Source organism: Tauraco erythrolophus, chromosome 3 (genome assembly GCF_009769465.1).
Source record: "Tauraco erythrolophus isolate bTauEry1 chromosome 3, bTauEry1.pri, whole genome shotgun sequence".
NCBI lineage: Eukaryota > Metazoa > Chordata > Aves > Musophagiformes > Musophagidae > Tauraco > Tauraco erythrolophus.
Window position 1 is genome coordinate 37,884,842 of NC_141467.1, and position 18,015 is coordinate 37,902,856.

The window sequence follows — 18,015 nt, forward strand, 5'->3', positions numbered from 1 at the left end:
TCCCCCACCCCTGGCAATCTTCTCACGTGTTGGCCCCACCAGACTCTGCCAGCTCAGCAGTTTCCAGCTCCGAGCCCGGAACGCAGCACCCGGAGAGATGCTGTCCCCCTGCATCGGCATCCCCTCCCTCCAGATCCATACTCTTCCTCTGCACCTTTCATATCTCCACCTTGTTATTCCTCTTATTATACTTCTCTCTTTTTTCTCACTGATCCTCACTTCTGCTCTGTTTCTCCTCATCACCCGGTAATGGTGTTTCCCTATTTTTACCACTGTCTTCTTCTACTCACCACCATGGCAGGACAGCCTTAACGAGGCAGAGGGATGCTCCTGTTGAGCGCAATAGGGAGCGCAATAGCCACCACCTAATCAGAGATGGCCCTTGCCTGAAGAAATCACATCAAATAAGCAGGGCAGAAAAAGGGTGAGGAGGGAAGTCTAGAAAGAAGTGACTTCCTCAAGCCTGTCCAACTGGGCCAGGAGCAAGTCCTCTCTCTGACCTATTGGGTCAAACTGTCATCGTTACTCCGTGAGGACTTAAATATTTAAGTGTAATATTAAGACAAAGCAAAGCGCGAGAATAGCCTCCTAGGAACTGAGTTCCTCAAGGAGTCTTGCTGCTGTGGTAGAGGAACAACTAGGCAGTCAAGCCACATTGTGCCACCAAAAACCAGATCTAGGAGACTCTTGGCTTTGGCCACATCCACCTAGGAAAAAGCACAGCTTCCCAACCCCAGCAAGGCAGCAGCCCCCAGGTTGCGCAGTCAAGACATCTACTGTGGCAGTGAGGGAGAGGCAGGAGCTCCACGGGATGCAATGCCACTTTCCAGGAGGCACCTTACCCTGCACCCAGGGGAATCATACAATCACAGAACGGTTTGGGTTGGAAGACATCCCAAAGATTATCTAGTTCCAACCCCTCTGCCATAGGCAGGGACACCTTCCCCTGGATCAGGTTGCTCAAAGCCCCATCCAACCCGGCCTTGAACACTTCCAGGGATGGGGAACCCACAACTTCTCTGGGCAACCTGTTCCAGTGCCTCTCCACTCTCAGAGTGAAGAATTTCTTCCTTAGATCTAATCGAAACCTACCTTCTTTCAGTTTAAAACCAAACCTGTGCTTGAGCTGGGAAGGGGATTTTGACCTTGTTATGACGACCAAAGTGCTGCTACAGGATTTGCTACAGGAGCTAACGAACATGCCTTTAAGGCCTGGGCTGGGGTTAGGTCAGGTGCTCCAAATGGACCTGCCCCGTCTTCTGTTTTGTCTTCTCCATCCTGTCTAGTTCAAGTTGTGCACTGCCTCCATTTTCAGCCCTGCAGAAACCCACTGCTAGATCTTTAAAAAAAACTACATAGTAATTAGAGATGAGCTCATTCTATCTGCTTGTGACTCATCTACTGGAAGCTGTAGTGAACCCTGCTGCTGTGCTGAGAGTCTCACTTTCAAGGGTGTGGCAATGCATGCAATTACTGAACTGAGTAATCAAAACTCCATACAGGTTTACTGTCATTATACACTAACTTCTGATAACAGAGGTGTGAGGGACTACTGGTGTCGGGCTCCACGCATGTGTCTGTGCACACATCCCTATGTATGTGCACATCAAAATCCCTGAGTGGTCCAGCAAAATCAGTAGGTCTATGTAAGGCTCAGACACTACCCGAAGCCTAAATGTATCTTTGTGCAAGTTTAGAGTAAGTCAGTTTGCAAAGTCATCTCATAACTAAGGAGACCTGGCAGGAAGGAGTCAACTTGCTTTATCAAGTTCAGGAAACAAAGTGACTGAATGGACCAGTGTGATGCAGAATTATTAGCGACAGAGATATACTCACATAAGATGCCTATTATTGATAGACAGCAAGTTTTACTTAGATGTTCTTCTGTCATTCACCTAATCATCAGGAAGGTCCTTAAGTTTGGTAACGCACCCAAGACAGTGACTCAGGAAAGACTAACTGCAAGAATCACATCTCTGCTAGCACATCTGCCCATGGGACAATTGGCATCATGTATGGCTTTCCAGCTTGTCCATACATCCATTGCTGTGGGTCACCCCAGTGTGGGTGAGAAGTGCCGTCACTGCTGCCATGCTAAATAAAAAACAAAACCCCGTCAACACACACATGGCACTGAGAGAGCCCAGGTTACTCTGGTCGAAGTGTCCCTGGGCTGAAAGCAAGCCTCTCTGCGGACTGAGCATGACGAGTTGTTCCCTGGCTCTATCTCTGCCACCAGAAAAAATTCACATTCATATGCAAAACCCCTCCACCCCGGGCTGGCAGGGCTGCCCTGCACAGCAGGGCAGGGTGCATTTTGAGCCTATCCTGCCTGCCTCTGCTTTCAAAATCAACTTTTCTCTCAGCTGTAAGTAAGGGCACCCCACCTCAAAACCCATCCCGAAGGCTGTCTGTGAAAACAAGAAGTGTTATTCGTGTGAATGAGACTACTTTCGTAAGCGCAGATGCGGAAGCTGTTACCACTAAAATGTGTAGGAAACTGGTGAAAGGAAATAGTCGAGCTGTAGCATAGGAACTGGTTTAAGCACTCGGCTCTGGCTGCTCCCCCAGCTGCGTCCTCACCACCATGCAGCACACCCAAGAAGATCTGACTGCACCCGGAGAAGAAGATGACGCCTTCGGGGAAGGTAAAGTCATCTTTTATTAAACTAATCCTTCTCCTACTCAGACTAGAGACCGGTTTCTAGCTTGGGTGGTATTTCTTGGGTAAATCTGAAGTTGTCTATGGGCTTCAAGGTCACAGGGTGACCAGACTTTCTTTTTCTCCTAAGAGAATGAAGAACAAAAGCGGCCCAGATACAATATAAATAACTTTCACACTGGTTCAGCAGCTTGCTTCTTCAGCAAGGAGGTTACTGCAGAAGAAGAAAGGTTGGGGGAACACCAAGAGTGTTTTTTACAGTGGCTGCACTATTCAAAGTAGCACGCTGGGCATTCAACACTGCAAGTGCAGCTGTTACAGTAGTAGAGGCTCTTTACAGGGGCTAAAGACGACTTGCTACTTAAATTATCTAAGCAAAATTAGCCTCCTCCTCTCCGACTGTCACAACCCAGGGCACAAAGCAGGTGCCAGAGTTTCGTATCCCTAAAACTGCTTCTGCCGGAGTGTGATTCCTCACTGCTTGCATCCTGTGCCGCCATTTACATGTGTACTGAGTGCTACCAGGTCAAAACAGCAGAGACGCAGATAAGAGGACCCAGGGGATGAGGAATAATCTGGCTCACGGTGTCTAATTTCTGTCGCTGCTTGCTGCTCCCCTTTGCATTCGAGCAGGGGCCGGAGGAGAACTTGCTGATGCAAATCTTCTCCCAGCACCCAGCCCTCCGCAGTTTCCAAGGGGTCTGAAGACACAAAGAGCTGCCTGGATCTGCTCCAAAGACTGTGAACCTTTAAACTCACTTTCAGCACAGCTTCAGCAAACCTCATTTAAACAAAGCTCAGCTGCGGTTGGTATGGAAAACTTAGCAGTGAATAGCGCCGAGTCAAGTTATCTGAGCCCCAGTGAAAGGCATCGACACAGAAAACAAAGCAGTTTCAGTGATGTGTTGTCTGTACTGAAATACATTTTTCACATATGTATTCCCCCACCCCTCATCCTGTGTCCCAGTCTGGGCTCAGAAGGGCAATGGATTTGCAGAAAGGAGAGGTCAGAGCATTTGTGTTCAGGAAAAAGTCCTGATAGTCCAGGGAAGATCTGATGCTACTGGGCAAATCGACTGGCGTCGAAAGTACCCTGTTGCATTCCCTGCATGCCACCCTCACAGAGGTGGATGCTGCTTCCTAGGATAACCAGCCGTGTGCTCAGACTCAATATGGACATTTTCCAGTGCTCTGAAGAGCCGGTGGGATTTAGGCTTCATTGCTGTTTCCGAAACCTCTAGCCCATGTTCTTAATCAGAAATGTAGGAGTGAAGGAGAGGAATGTGCGCAGGTTATTCCGCATTTATATTGTGTTATCTGACGGGAAAGATGCAGCCCTTAAGAAATCCTTTCCAGCCTCTCAGCAAAGTTGTTTCTGGCAGGGCTGATCCAGCAACAGCTAGAGGAGTCTGGCTTTTCAAAGGCAGGAACAATTTAAAAAACCTCTCCGGTGACACTGCTTGGAGTGGGAAGTTGGACTAGATGACCTTCTGAGGTCCTTCCCCACCTGAGTCACCCTGCGAGCCTACACGTCAGTGACAGCCTCTTCAAATCATCCGCGTGTAACTGGGAACCAATCTACCCCAGCTGCTCTCTTGGCCAGGGGTCTGCTGGCTCCCAAACCTGCCAGCTGGAAAGCCCAAACAACGCAGGCGTGGTGCTAGCCCTCCCCTTCAGCCCCCTCTCTTCTCTCTCCAACGCATGAGCAAGGAAACATTAACTTTTGGCTGCTATTTCTGGAGCACCGTTGACCCCGGACAACCCCTTGCCCTCCCCGGGGCTGGGTGGGATCGGGGCGAGGAGGAGCAGTGCCTGTTTTGGTCATGGGGCAGTCCCCACCCTGCTCACCCTGCGCAGACCCAGGCGCCAGCCAAAAACTTAGTCGTGGGTTTTCAAGCCAGGCGGAGGCATTTGTCAGGTGCCGAGCTCCGACACCCAGCTCAGCACAGACCACGGCTCTTAGGGCGGAGGCTTGTTTTGTTTTCCACATCCTGCTTGATTGGGAAAGGGGTGATGGCGGGTTCTCTCATCCACCTTTGTAACTTGTTCCAACGGTTAGCTACTGTCACAGTCAAAGGTAGCTGCATCTTACTTCTTCTAGTGTTGGTTTGTCTAGTTTTTTGGAGCTTATTGCCCTCTTGTCCAGGAGAGCAAAGAACTCACTATTACTTGTACCTTTACTTGTACCTATGAATGTCTCAAATAACTATCTACAGACTATATTCAGACTGCTCTTGCCTTTTACTAAGCAGACTGTTATCAAAGACTATTTCTTTGTAAAGTGTGAGTTTTAATCTTTTAAGCATTTTCATGGTTTTTCTTCGGACCATCCCCTTGGAGATATGGTCAGCAGTATGGATCCCACCACTCTGAAACTGTTACACCAGAGACAAATCCAAAAGTTACATGAGCTGTTCACTCATACTTTATAAATACAGACATATATATATATATATATGAGGATCAGTTTGAGGATCAGCTAATATATAGAAGGACTGTTTGAGTCCTTTTGGGTCCCAGCATCACATGAGGGTCTCCTCTTCATCAGATTTTCCTCTATAATTCTCAAGTCTTTCAGCATCAAAATTTCTCAGGATAGTGTCAACACTTCCCCACAATTACAGCTGCTCTCCTTTACTCCTAGCTATGCCCACACTACAACCAGGTAAATCAGCTAATTTTCTCAAGTAGCCTGTCCTCAGAGTGATTTACTGATGCTGTGCCATCTGCATGTGCAGTCCATCACTGTTTAAAGTTCCCTTTCAGGTCATTGACATAAAAAGAGTTAAATCTCATAGGGAGGGAACCAATCTGCACAAGTCATCTTAGAAACTCGCATCCCTGACAATTTCTCAGCTGGGTGACATTTGTTATTCAGACTTGTTTCGGATGCATTCAGCACGTCCCAAATTGATCTACTCTATTTCAAGTTTCTTAGTCAAGATCTCATGCAGTACCAAGTCTTATTTCTTATAGAACTCTAAGTACACCATCAAAACAGTTATTTTCTGCGAAACTAATGAGTGCTGCTGATTGTATTCTATCTCCTTTAATTTTGCTTATATGACTCCTTCATCAGCTATCCTGTAATGAGGTCAGGACCACTGTCAGGCTATCGCACCGTTAGCCTTCCAGCATTAACTTGTAGTTCCCTGTAAATCCTCTGAGCTCCTTGGAGAGCTCTTTTCAAAGCCAGAGTTTAAAATCCTCCTTTGGGAATGATAAAGGGAAAAATATTTTCCCATTGATATAGACCGTAAGCTGGCACTGATATTTTCCCATATGCAAACGAAAACATTTGTCAAAAACGTCTGTATATTCTGCAGCATTATCAGTAATTCCACCATTTGCATCTACTTATGCTCCAATAGCATCTTTTTTCCTTATTGTACATTGAAAACTACCCACAGAGCTGGGTGTGACAAGCCCAAGCCGTAGCACAAACATCTTCATGAAAAATCAGGCTGACTCTTGCAATAGGTATTCAAAGCTTGAAAATGTTCATCCTCAAAGAAAATCTGTTAGCTAATTTTCTTGTTTTCTAATAACAACCTGGCACTTACATCGTGCTATCTTCTTCAAAGGATCAGCGGAGACCTTGCGAATGACTGTGCTTAGGTTCAATAAAGAGCAACTCCCTCCCCTGTGCGACACGGCCATCATTTAACAGGGCACAGCTGTAGTACCCAAAAGTTTCGAGGAGGAATTATTTTAGCCTCTTGAAAGTAGAGGCAGTGATCTGTTTCATTTCTTTTATGACCTTTCTCGCTATGTTAATTCAAGGCAAGTGACTTCATTTAGTCTTACATATGGTCAAAACATCCACTTTGGGGAAAATGGTTTTTAATTTTTAGTGACTCTAAGTGCCTGAGTTTCTGAAGTTATATTTCCTTAAAAATAAATCACTTCCACCAGCACAAAGCTTCCCCTCATCACTGTAGCCAAACAGGCGTGGGATTTCCTTGCGTCTGTCTAAGCTGAGGAGCCAGGGAGGCTCCTGTGGCTCCCAGGCTCAGGGAGGGAGGAAGATTTGGGCACGAGTCAGCTCCCTTGGCAGACCCTGTTTTCCCCTGGGAGGAGAGCGGACTGCTTATGCAGAGGCGTGACGCCTTTGACCCAGCACAGCCTCAGACAGGGACCAGAGTCTTGGCACAGCAGGAGCTCCCAGATCAGTGCAGACACATCCACGTACAGAGTTTGCAAGCACTCAGCAAACATGGCAAGCGTGTGGGTCTGGGCATTTCACTGGCAGCGATCAACATATCCAAACTGAGAATGCAGAGGAGAAATAGAAATCAGGCTGCGATTTATTGCTAACCTTTTCATACAGCTGCTCCATGCTGACCTTTCCTTGCATCTCCACCTCCCACCTCCTGTACATGCCCTATGGTCATACCCACGGTAACCGTGACCTGCCTCTTGGGCCAGAGCCGACACAAAATCCCATCCAAGTTTCCAAAGTATGGGGGAAAAAAATCAAAGATGTCTTTTTTGTACCATTTGGCAAGTGCATGCTCCAGTTCAATAGACCAGAGCCCCACCTTAGGTAGTGCATTGCACGACGTCAGAGTCCCAGGCCCCTCTCCTTGCCCATGACCGACCTGCTGGTAGGGCACATAGACACGCTCCAGTGCTGCCACCTGTCAAGGTTCCCAGCAGAATGGTAACTGCATCAAGCTTCCAAGGCATGTTTCAAAAACGTACCAGATGCCTTTACATCCTTGTAAAGCCTGCCTGCCTTTTTTGAGAGAGAAAAAAGTTTTAGCTCTGGGGTTTGAGATGAGCTTTGAGACTTAGCTGAAATGAAAGGTAGCTGCTGTTCATGGTTATGTGCCCTGCCTGGTGTATTGTAACACCGCTGCTGATGCCAGAGAAAAATGAGGATAAAGTCTTGGATGTTAATGTAAAGTCGAGACCTGCTCTTTGTCCAGCAACAATTCAGGTGAAGCAACCTTTCTCTTCCCCTAAAGCAATACAAGACACTCTATACTTTCCTTGGACGTACAGCTGCAGAGACTTGTCTAAAAGTCACTCAAGGACATCAATGTCACAGCTGGTCCATGACCTGCTGGACCAGGCTTCTTCTTGTGCTGTAGCGAGCCAGCCATTCACCCATGACCACCAGCCCTGCTTTGGTGAGAGCCAGCTCAGGCATGTCCCCTCCCCACAGAGCACCCCAAAACGATGAAACTTTAAACAAATTATGTCTTCTACGGATATTCATGGGCACATAATTGTACAGTACTCCTGCAGACGTCTACCTCAGAGATATACAAAGATTCCTTTTTTTTCATGTTTTGACCCCAAACAGAGTTTGATATGTGTACTTTTCCCAGCACGAGTGCCTCCTATCTGAGAAGGCTGTAGTAAAGACAAGCAGCCTTGCAATGTAATAAGCATGGGAGCTTCTTTTCCCTGACTGCTGGGAGACTACGGATCATCGTCCTGAAAACATTTACAGGTCCCACCAGCCCTACCTGTCCTTTCGGCTTATCTCACGTTCCCAGAGACAGAGAACGTGTGTGCCGTACTCACTGCAGCCCAGAGGAAGAGAAGTCCCATCACTTCATCACCAAGGCAACGGTGTCTGCTTCAAGCAGCTAGATAGATCATAGCAAGAGATGTCTAGCCTATAAACTCAAATTGAAGCACCTTTCTCCAAGAGCATGGGCAGACCTGGACAAGGACAGCGTGGAAAAGAGAGTGCTCTCTTAGGGAACATTTTTGCTTATTCCTGTTTATGCCAAACGCTTTGCTCACCTGCTTCTTGCAGCTGCTTCTTCTTGGTTGTGGTCCATGGGCAGATACAGAGTTATGTAGATGGGTGAGAGAGCTTTTTGTGGTCAGAGAAGGCAGCGCGAGGCGCCCCTCTCCACCCTGGGCCCCCCTACACCCACCCACCCGCAGTGCTCCAGCCCCCCCAGCACCTCCAGCTGTCCTGGGCAGCTGGAGGGCTATTTTTAACAGAGCGCCGCTTTCCGTAGTTAGAGTAGAAATTATTTGGTCCATGAGGCCTGAAATTAAAAAGAGATTGACATGAGAGACACTTTCTGCTTTGTTGTCTCCCTATTTTTTAACTAAAGATCTTTGATCTTTTTCGTTTTTCCTTCTACGTCTCTTGAAGGCAACATGTTTGGTTCGTATTCGCCAACAATATTTCTAGATCACTAATAATAACAACAGTGAGGGGGAAAACCAGGTCAAATAAACAAGTGGCATTTAACCAGCCCTCAGAGAAAAGAGGAAGGTATGTACAAGCCAGAGAAAAACCACCGATTAGGTGTGCTCGGGCCACCTTCTAGGCATTCAAAACAAGTGTCTCACCAAAGGCTGAAGCAAAACTGTCTTTCTTTGCACCCTTTTTTCCCCTCTTGTTTTCAGACAGTGTCTTTACAAAGCTCCATGAAACACAAGCTTTTTGTCATCCAGTCCCATCGTTAAAGCCACAAAATAAACATGGCTTGGCTAGCGTGAGCTGGTGGCGTAAACAACTTCACCCTTTTAACAATTCGAGGCACGGCTCAGCCGCCTCCGAAATGAGCTTCCGCCTGCCCGGACGCTAAAACCAAAGCCTTGTGGTCGGTGTACCCAGGGTGTGACAGTCAGAAAACAACCCGGTCAGGAACCACAGAGTTAAAAGGCGAGGAGTGAAAACAGTCTGAGAACATGAATTAGAGAGAGAGGGGAGAGTAGTGGAGCACTTGACAAAGTCACAGCAGCACTAAAAAGTCGATGGTGGGGTGATTTTCCCACAGTAGGATTTCTCCTACATCTCACCATTGCTTGGGGGTAAAGGGGTGCTGTCAGGCCCCATGGAATTTTAGGTCTAGATCTGGCACCTAAGAGCAGGGAAATGGTTTGAAGAGGGGTCCTGCTGTGGCTGCCGCCTAAGCAACCCTTCCTCGCTGCTGAAATTCACAGCTCTACCTACAGACCTTCTGCCAAGGCGGCTGGGTGTATGCATGTGGTTTTGCACACCCCAGAAAGATGGGGTGGGGAGGGTGCAGGAAAGTATTCACACTGTGAAGAGCCACTGATATTCCAGTGTCTTTGGCAACTGGGAAACAGGTGAAGCAAAAACGCTATGGAAATCCTGAGCACAATAGGCTTAATGCTGCATAACTTATGGGGGCTGGCATTGGTTCACTCTGATTTAATTGCAAGTAGTCTGGAAATTGGAATGTTCAGAGACCCAGAGCTCGGAAGTGATGCCTGGAGTTTGGACAGTTGGTAAAAGGATAGAAAGACAAAAATCGAGGCAGCAAGAAAGGAAGCCACAGAGAGAGAGAAAGAGAAAAGAAAGTGGGATTTTTTGAAAAGTCCCCCTGTGACCCAGCCCCTGCCTGACCAAATGGCAGGGGATAAACACATCCATCTGCACCCTAACTGGGGCAGTCTCAATCAACTGTCTTCCAACCATCACAGATATTTAGGGTCCCAATGCCTCAAGCTGGTTTCTTTAATTTTCCCTTATGGACAATAGTGCGTGTTTGTGTGTGTGAGAAGGAGAGAGGGCAAGGATGGAAATGAGAAGTCTCTCCAGGTGCCAATTCAGAGCACGGAAACGGGGATCTTTTCTTTAAATACCTGCTGGAAGAGCCTGGCTCTTTCCCTGCCCAGGGCAGTCTCCTGCCTCTAGCCTGGCATGTCTGATGCCCACATGGCAGCACACACATCCACAGGGGTGACTGGTCCCCAGGCAGAGCGATGGGAGGCGGATCCACTGCAGGAGCCAGGTAGCCTCATTTCTGTGATAGTAGGTCCCAGCTGGGAAGCCCTGCAGCCACCGCTTACCATCAAAGTGATGCTCTACTCATACTTTGCCTCTAAACGGGATGCAGTAGCTAGGGTCCTGCCTGCACAGGTGCAGGGTTAGGTTCCCCCAGTACACAGCACTGCTTTTAGTTTTGCCTCACTAACTGCTGGAAAAACTGCCTAGTTTTGGTGCTGCCCTCTTGACTGCGGTGCGGGAACTCAGCGCCCAGGCTGATCCTGCAGCATCGCTCACCGGACACGTGCCAGGACGACTCCTGGCCTTTACTGCCCATCTCATGGCACCGCATGAGCCTGCCTATAACTAATAACCGTCCATCCACAGAAAAGACAAGACACTGAAAACACCTCAGCGCCACAAATATTCAAGGCCACGATTCCCTCCCTGACCCAGGCAAAGTGACTACCCTGGGAAGCAAAACCCAAAACTGCCCCAAAAACTCAGACCAACCCGCCTGAGGTGCGTGTATCATGGCACGCAGGGCTTGCGACATCTGCCCTTTCGTCACGCCAGGCTCCTCTCGAGGCCAGTCCTGCCTTCCTGCCTGCCCCACTTGCACTTTTGTGCAAGCGATCCTCTCTCCATGCTGCACCTGGGCTTCCCTGAGGAGCACACCTAAGGTTTGGGAACGGTGGCAGCCGAGTGGCGATCTGGGAGCTTCCCTGGAGGGGTGTCAGAGCTGCCCACGGCAAAAGAGAGAAGGACCACCTCTCTGAGGGGCTCAGTGGGATGGCTAAAAGCTCTGTGAATGTATTGTCAGTACCATAGTCACTACATTTTCAAGGATTCCTGCGAACCCTCTTGGAAATGGGCTTATAAAATCTTACATCTTTCTCTTACGGCTCTCTGAAGTGTGTGAGTAAGATGCTGGTGGCTAACAAGGCCAGATGGCATTCAGGCTCCACAGCATAAACGGAGTTTCATTCTGATCCTTTGCACTTTGCGGTAGCTCAGGGCGGTGGAAGAGCTCTGCTGTGAACGCAGATGCGACCTACAAGTCACCGTGTCCATTTGGGCAGGGTGGCTGTGACTGTGTAGAAGTGCAGTTTGCCAGCTGAGAGCTCCCTGTAAGTCTTGGAGTCCCGCTCGCTAGATTTTCTCACTCAAGAAGGAAAAAGAAAAAGATAGGAAGCGCCCAGGTAACATCAGAGAGCTAACAGACGTAGCACTGAGCAAATGGAATCTTTTTCTGTCTCAAACATCACCAGCAGACCTGAGGTGACTGCAGTTTCTTAATGGTGGTGATGTAAAGATCAGAGTGAGCATGGCCTGCTTCTTCTAGGGAATCCTTGAGCTCTGGGGTGGCATCTGGAGAACAAATTGTCTGTCTGATTTTCAAATTGAATGATTTGGGGAGTTTGGGTTACATCAGGACTGAAGGATTAGGTCATAAGATGCAGCCTTCACACTGTACTAACAGGTTTCCTTCACTTGAGCTTCTTGGAGAGGGGAGAGCGTCTATATATGTAGAGAGATCGGAAGCTGAAGAGCATCTCTGAGATCCTCCTACAAACACATGCAAAGAATGCCACACCAGCACTGCTAGCATCCATTGAACAAGGGAGGCATTTTTTTTATTGAGGGGTGGGAATGTTGAAAAGGGTCTGTATAAAAAGCTTTTCAAAGTGAAGTGAAGCCAGAGGAGAAGCAGAGCCCTCCAATACTGCTGACCTTAGCTTTTTTTTTTTTAATTTTCCAATGGAAAAGCAGGCATCTCAGGAGGTCCTGATCTGCTCTGCCTCTCCTGTCGCTCTGGGGAACGTCCTGCGCTTTCTATTCCCAATGCCTGTTATGAGCCAAGGAAGAGTTAGCTTAATCAGCACCACCAGCCACCTATTAGTGCCAAGCTGTTGTCATTAATCACTTCAAAAATCACTGCACTGATAATAGTACCCAGAGTCAGATGCTCAAAACCCAGCATGGTTTAACTGGTGTCATTTAACCTCAGCCACAAAGTCAGACCACACCGCTAAAGAAACACTATTTCTTTGCTTTAGATTAGGTATTATTTGTCATTTTTTAATTGAAATCCACTCACAGCCCCAGTGACATGGCACAAAAAGCTGCTCTTCACCTTTCCTAGAGGAAACCACTGCTGTGAGTGATTAAACACCTCCAGGTGAAGGCAGGCTGGACCAACAAGCAACTTGTATCCCTCCAAAAGATGCATAGGGGTACTGGCCTGAGGGTTTGGTCATGAGCTTCTCCATGCTGCCGACCCCCTCCTCTCCTTTGGAATCTCAGTCCAAATATTTGGCAGATGCACATGGGGCTCCTTATATTACAGAGGTAGCGTGTTCATTGCGCTCCCCCGAATGGCATTTCATGTGCGCTGCACTTGTTTTATATTTGCTATATTTAAGCCACAGAAATATGCACTGATGAGGAAAAGAGGGCTGTGGAGGTATCTTGGATGCAGGAAGGGAATGAAAATAATTTCTCAGAGCTGTGGTCCTCTGTGCAGAGCTGTGGCCCAGGAGAAGGAAAGAGGAGCGCGGTCAGTTCAGGTCGCTGGCTACGCCGAGGACCTGGCTGGGTCACCCGTACTGCTGTCCATCTGGAAATGATTTGAGGTCAACTCTGGTTTTATACTAGTGTGACTGAGGATGGAAATTGCTTGGAGTCTTTTCCTCAGAGGAGCTTTCCTGGGTTTCTATTACGAAACCGCCACATTAGGAACATGCAGGAATACAGGTGTGCAGCACCGCAGCGTTCGTAAATGGCGCTTGATTTTGAAACTCACTTGACATTGTTTGCTCCTTTCCTTCTACCCCAGCCTTTGCATCCTTCTCCTACCTGACCATGATTTTCCCCAGACCATGTTCTTCATCCCTGCAGCTCCTTCCCTTCTTGCCGTGACCCATGAGACACGCTGAGCAGGAGGAAGGCAGAGGTTTTTTCTGTGCTGCTGCTGGAGGGCATAGCAAGGCAGCCCAAAGCCTTGGGTGCTCCCAACCCGCTCTATCAATCACGGACCTAGGATACCTTTGGTGGTTGCTATCATGTCCCACAGTGTCTCGCCCCATATAATAGCTGCCCTTTGTGATCCTTGGTCCTTCCAGGCCAACTGCCTGCTTTGTAGCATGGAGTGGCCAAGGATGTGGCTGGTTCAGCCATGCCTGGGACTGCTAGTCAGAGTTGTGCTTGGGCATGTACAAAGAAGGGCTTTCTCCTTCTCTGTGCTTCAGAGCTTGCCCAAAATTTGCCTCTGAAGTGCAGGTGAGGCTGCAAGGGGAGTCTGGAGGTAAACACGGGCTTGGTCCACGTTTTAACTGCAGTCCTGATGTAGCCAGCAAGTTTCAGCAGCAGGCACGACTGCTTGTAAAGTGGGTAGGGATGGTATCAATCCCTAGGAGACCCCAAACACAGTGGGGAGCTCTGCCTGCTGTCATGATGGAAGATGAAGTTCGTGGCAGGGAGCCAGGTCTGGGCACTCGAGAGCCAAGAAAGAGGAAAAAGCCAAGAGATTACTTAAAGATTCAAGAGGAACCCAAAGAGGAAGCTGGGATCAGATCAACTTTCTGTCTACAAAGCTGAATCCTTTCCTGGAGATGGTCTAACAGGGCCTTCTCGATCTTATACATATTGGTTGTACTGGGAAAGGCACTTCACCTGTGCAGCAGCCCCGAGCAGGTATTTCCCTTGCCGCAGACCCATGGGAAGCACTGCATCCCACTCTCCACGCTCCTTTGGGCAACGTGGGAGAGAGGGTTTCCAGGCTGTCCAGCAGCAGAGCTTCAGGCCAGCCTACTGGCAACAGCATGGAAGAGGTTGTCTGACAGCCACACTCCCAAAAAGCAGACCGACAGCACCCTACCTATCACTTCAGATCTCTGATCACTACCATAGCTTTGATCATTGCATCACGTAGCTGACTTCCAGCTGTCCAGGAAAGCAAAAATAAGTTTCCAGCAGCTTTTCATGTGCCTTAATTAGAAAACAAGGAATGCTTTTCAAAAACAAGAGAGGGGGAAAAAAATAAGGCTGGAACTGCAGTACTAGACATGCCATCCACACACTTGGCGTGTACTTAAGAGGGCTCAGCCAGCCCTGGTTGCTAAGCAGTCTGAGAAACTGGAATGTGCTGCTGCCTCCAACCCTCCATGAACACTGCCACCCAAAACCTGCCCAGAAGAGGCATCGGGACGATTCTGGGCACGGGGGGGAAGCAATCAGTGCCTCCTTCTTCCTGCGCCCCCAAGTTATATACGTGAGGGCAGGAAGGGTGTATGTTTGTGTGTACGCCTCCTGAAGTTCACTTACTATCTTTGAATGGTGGCAGCAGCACTGGCAGTCAGTGGGAAGTGTTCTTGCTCTGAAGGTAGCTATCTCAGACCACTACAAATGCCTCATGGTGGGACAAAGAAGAGATAAAAGGAGGATTACCTATGGAAAGTACTCTCTCTTGTGGTGCATTAAAACCTAAAGGCAGCTCCTCTTTCTGTCCCTAGCCCTCTCCCTTCACACCCACAGCTTGCTCTTTCTTGGTGCATCATATGTGTCCTGACCACCATGCCACAGGTCACAAAGATCCAGCTGTGCTGAGCATCTGGCCAGAAGTCCCAGAAGATTGAATCTCTTCCTGAATCACTGCAGAAGATCAGCTCAAGTAACTTTTTCCCACAAAGTGCCCGGAGAGCTGCAGGTGGAAAGCTTTGCAAAAGCAACATCAACAGAAATGAGGAACTTGAGGGTGGAGCAGCAACGCAGTGATGGGAAGTAAAAGGGAGGAAATGGTTGCACAGTGGTTAGAGGATGTCAGCAGTGAAAACAAGTGGGTACCAAACTCTTTTAGAAGGAGAGGAAGAAGTGTTACGGGATGATGATGAGCACAAGCCAGATGTACTGGGCAGGCTCAGCTGACAGAGAAGGTACAAATATGGGGACAGAGTCAACCTAAAGAGCAGCATGGGCAGGGTGTAGTATAGAGAGTAGGAGAGTTGTGGCAACACTTTAATGTGTTTAACTGAAAGAGTAATAGTGCACTTGCGTAGGGTCAGCAAGATAAAGGTTGTGTCTTGCCCAGATTGCTCATGGCAGGGTCCCGGCTCTCATCTTTTACCTTTCCCCTAAAAGCCTTTCCAAGTGATGGTTCTGGCACCTGCCGCTCTCCCCACTCTCAAATATGATCATTCACCTCTTTTTGTGGACCAAGGTCCCCAGGTAATAGCACTCAGGTTTGCTACCTCTGTTCCCACAGAACTCTTGCCTGGGTATGATATTTGCTGGAGGCATCCTGTGAGGTGTCCATCAGCGATATGAAGATGCCGCCTGCTTCCAGGCACCCCTTTCTGAGCGAGGGAGTTACATAGAAACACAACAAAGATGAGTTACAACAGGAAAAGCCCATATACAAGTTGTCTTCCTTAAAGGCTAGGGCAGGCCTGACCTACCTCAGGCATTCAAAGCTCAAAGCCATGGTCTCCTGCTTCCTTTGGCCAATCCAAACATGCTAAGAGAGACCTCCGTGTGAATTGCTTATCTGCGTGGTCTGCTGAGTGTTGCCACCCACTACCGACCCTCGCTTCCAGGTGAATGAGGTCACCCAGGACTGGACTAAATCTTTGTAGCTCATAACAGACATACATCCCCTCAGCAAGCTGGGAAATTGCAGAAATATCCCACATTTTCATGGGGCTCCTCACAGAGTCTTCCCACAGAGTATCTTATGGGGGAAAGAAGGTTTCCCCCAGACCTCTGTCCAGACTACTGGGTCCCGCTCCCCCTTTCGGGGTTTCTCTAGATGACACGTCTGCAAGCGACCTGAAAGCCAGGGAGTCCTCCTGCTCTGCTGATTCGGGGGATTCAGCGGGCTGGAGCCTGTGGGGTGATGGGAAAAGTGAAGTACTTCTTATTGCATCCACCCCCCAGAGCGATGTGTAACTGATGCATATCAGCCAGAAAATCCTGCTCAGCCCTTGCGAGAAGCCTTCCGGGTGCCTGGGAGGAGCAGAGCATGTAGATATTCTCAGACTATAATATCTTCTCTGATAATCCTGATTTACTCTTTGGCCTGGGAGCAAAGGCTAATAGAAAGCAAAACGCTCCGGCAAAGCCCAGTAGGTAATTTAGTTGAGAAGAACTGGCTTAGTTCTCTCAAGTATACTGTGGGGTTACTGTTGCTGGGAATTAGTGTTTGTGAAGGTGCACTGGAGATGGCAGGGAGATGGAAGTGGAGCAGAATTGGCAATCACTGGTTCAGAAAGGTCACTGTTTTCTGGAAACAAAGCTAGAATCGGCTTTGTCACTTAGAAATTTCACTAGGGACGTTCATGCTGACCTATTTTTAACATAACAGGAGATTACACTGCAATACAGTGAATAATTTATAGGAGTAGTAGCACGATCACTGCCACAATACAATGGCAGTTTCGGTTCCTGCCTCATTATGGAGGGAGGCAGAGCTCTCTGGCATTTTCCACTGAATTAGCAAAACAAGACACACACACGTGGAATGACCGACCCAAGCCTTTCAAAAGCATGCGTGTCAGGATGAATACATGTTAGGAAGGGCTAAGTGGGGCAAAGATTTCATCTAGAGCATCGTAAACCCACTCAGTCTCCTAGGAGTTTCAGCAAGCTGCAGCACTGGGAGCAGGGAAGCGGGAATGCGTGTAGGGTTGGGGGTGACTGAGAGGAGGAAACCAGCTTTCTGCGTTTGCTATGCAAAACTATATCGAGAAACCAAGAGGAACAGCTCATACATCCCTAGCACACATATTTGCCTAGGATAGAGAATATTTCCTTGAAAGAGGAAGCTACAAATGAATGAGGTATTTGCATCCGCAACCTTAAGTTCAAAAAATCTTCTGTAAGATAAGACCAAAAGGGCCAGAGGGAATTGCAACACGGGCTACACGAAGAGTCATTGCCAAGAACTACTGTAGGAGGCTTGAGGTTGAAGTAAGATGCTGCGATTAGTATACGGCACTGAAAACCTTTAACAAATTAACCAGGCTTCCACAGTGAGAGCTGCCACCCCCTAAAAGGCTGAAACGGACTCAAAAGCATATTAAGTATGCATGATGAGACATTTATAGCTTTCAGCATTGCCACAAATATTCCCTCTCCTCTTCCCCTGGCATTCCGCAGCCCAAAGCGCACAGCTGCTTTTTCCAGAAAGCAACTTCTCCGCCTCGGCCTCAGAGTTCACGTCCTGCACAAAACGCACCAGCATGGGGGCGTAGGCGATTCGGTCAGAGACGTACAAAGGTCACCCTAAAAATCTCGCCCTGGAGCTACAGCTGTAGTGCTGTGTCAACAGCCACCCTTACACGTTTTCCAGTGGAGAGGTGAGTGCCTCTGGAAAAGCCACTGCCGTGATTGTGGTAGAGCCCATCTGAACTTAGAAACCCTGGAAACGGCCCACAGGTCCCAGAGGTCTGCACGCCAGCGTGAAGAGCATCCATTCCTGCTTTAACTGAATCTGGAGTCGTTTCCTCTCATTTCTACTTCTTAAGGCTACAGGGTGCTCTTTATTTTCAGTGTACAACACAAACACCACATGTTCATTATTACTGATGAAAATTACTTAAAATGATAAGTCAACTGGAATTGGCGGCTTGGATTTTTTATTTGG

At 48.3% G+C, this 18,015-nt stretch overlaps 1 protein-coding gene across 1 annotated transcript in view; it reads left to right on the plus strand.

The window, feature by feature from the left end:
• Window positions 1–2,538: 2,538 nt before the first annotated feature.
• Window positions 2,539–18,015, plus strand: part of RIPOR2 (RHO family interacting cell polarization regulator 2) — a 55,754-nt gene continuing 40,277 nt past the window's right edge. The window contains 1 exon segment of the mRNA XM_086608526.1: window positions 2,539–2,648. Within this exon segment, the coding sequence (XP_086464652.1) occupies window positions 2,588–2,648 (61 nt within the window). The 5' untranslated portion in view covers window positions 2,539–2,587.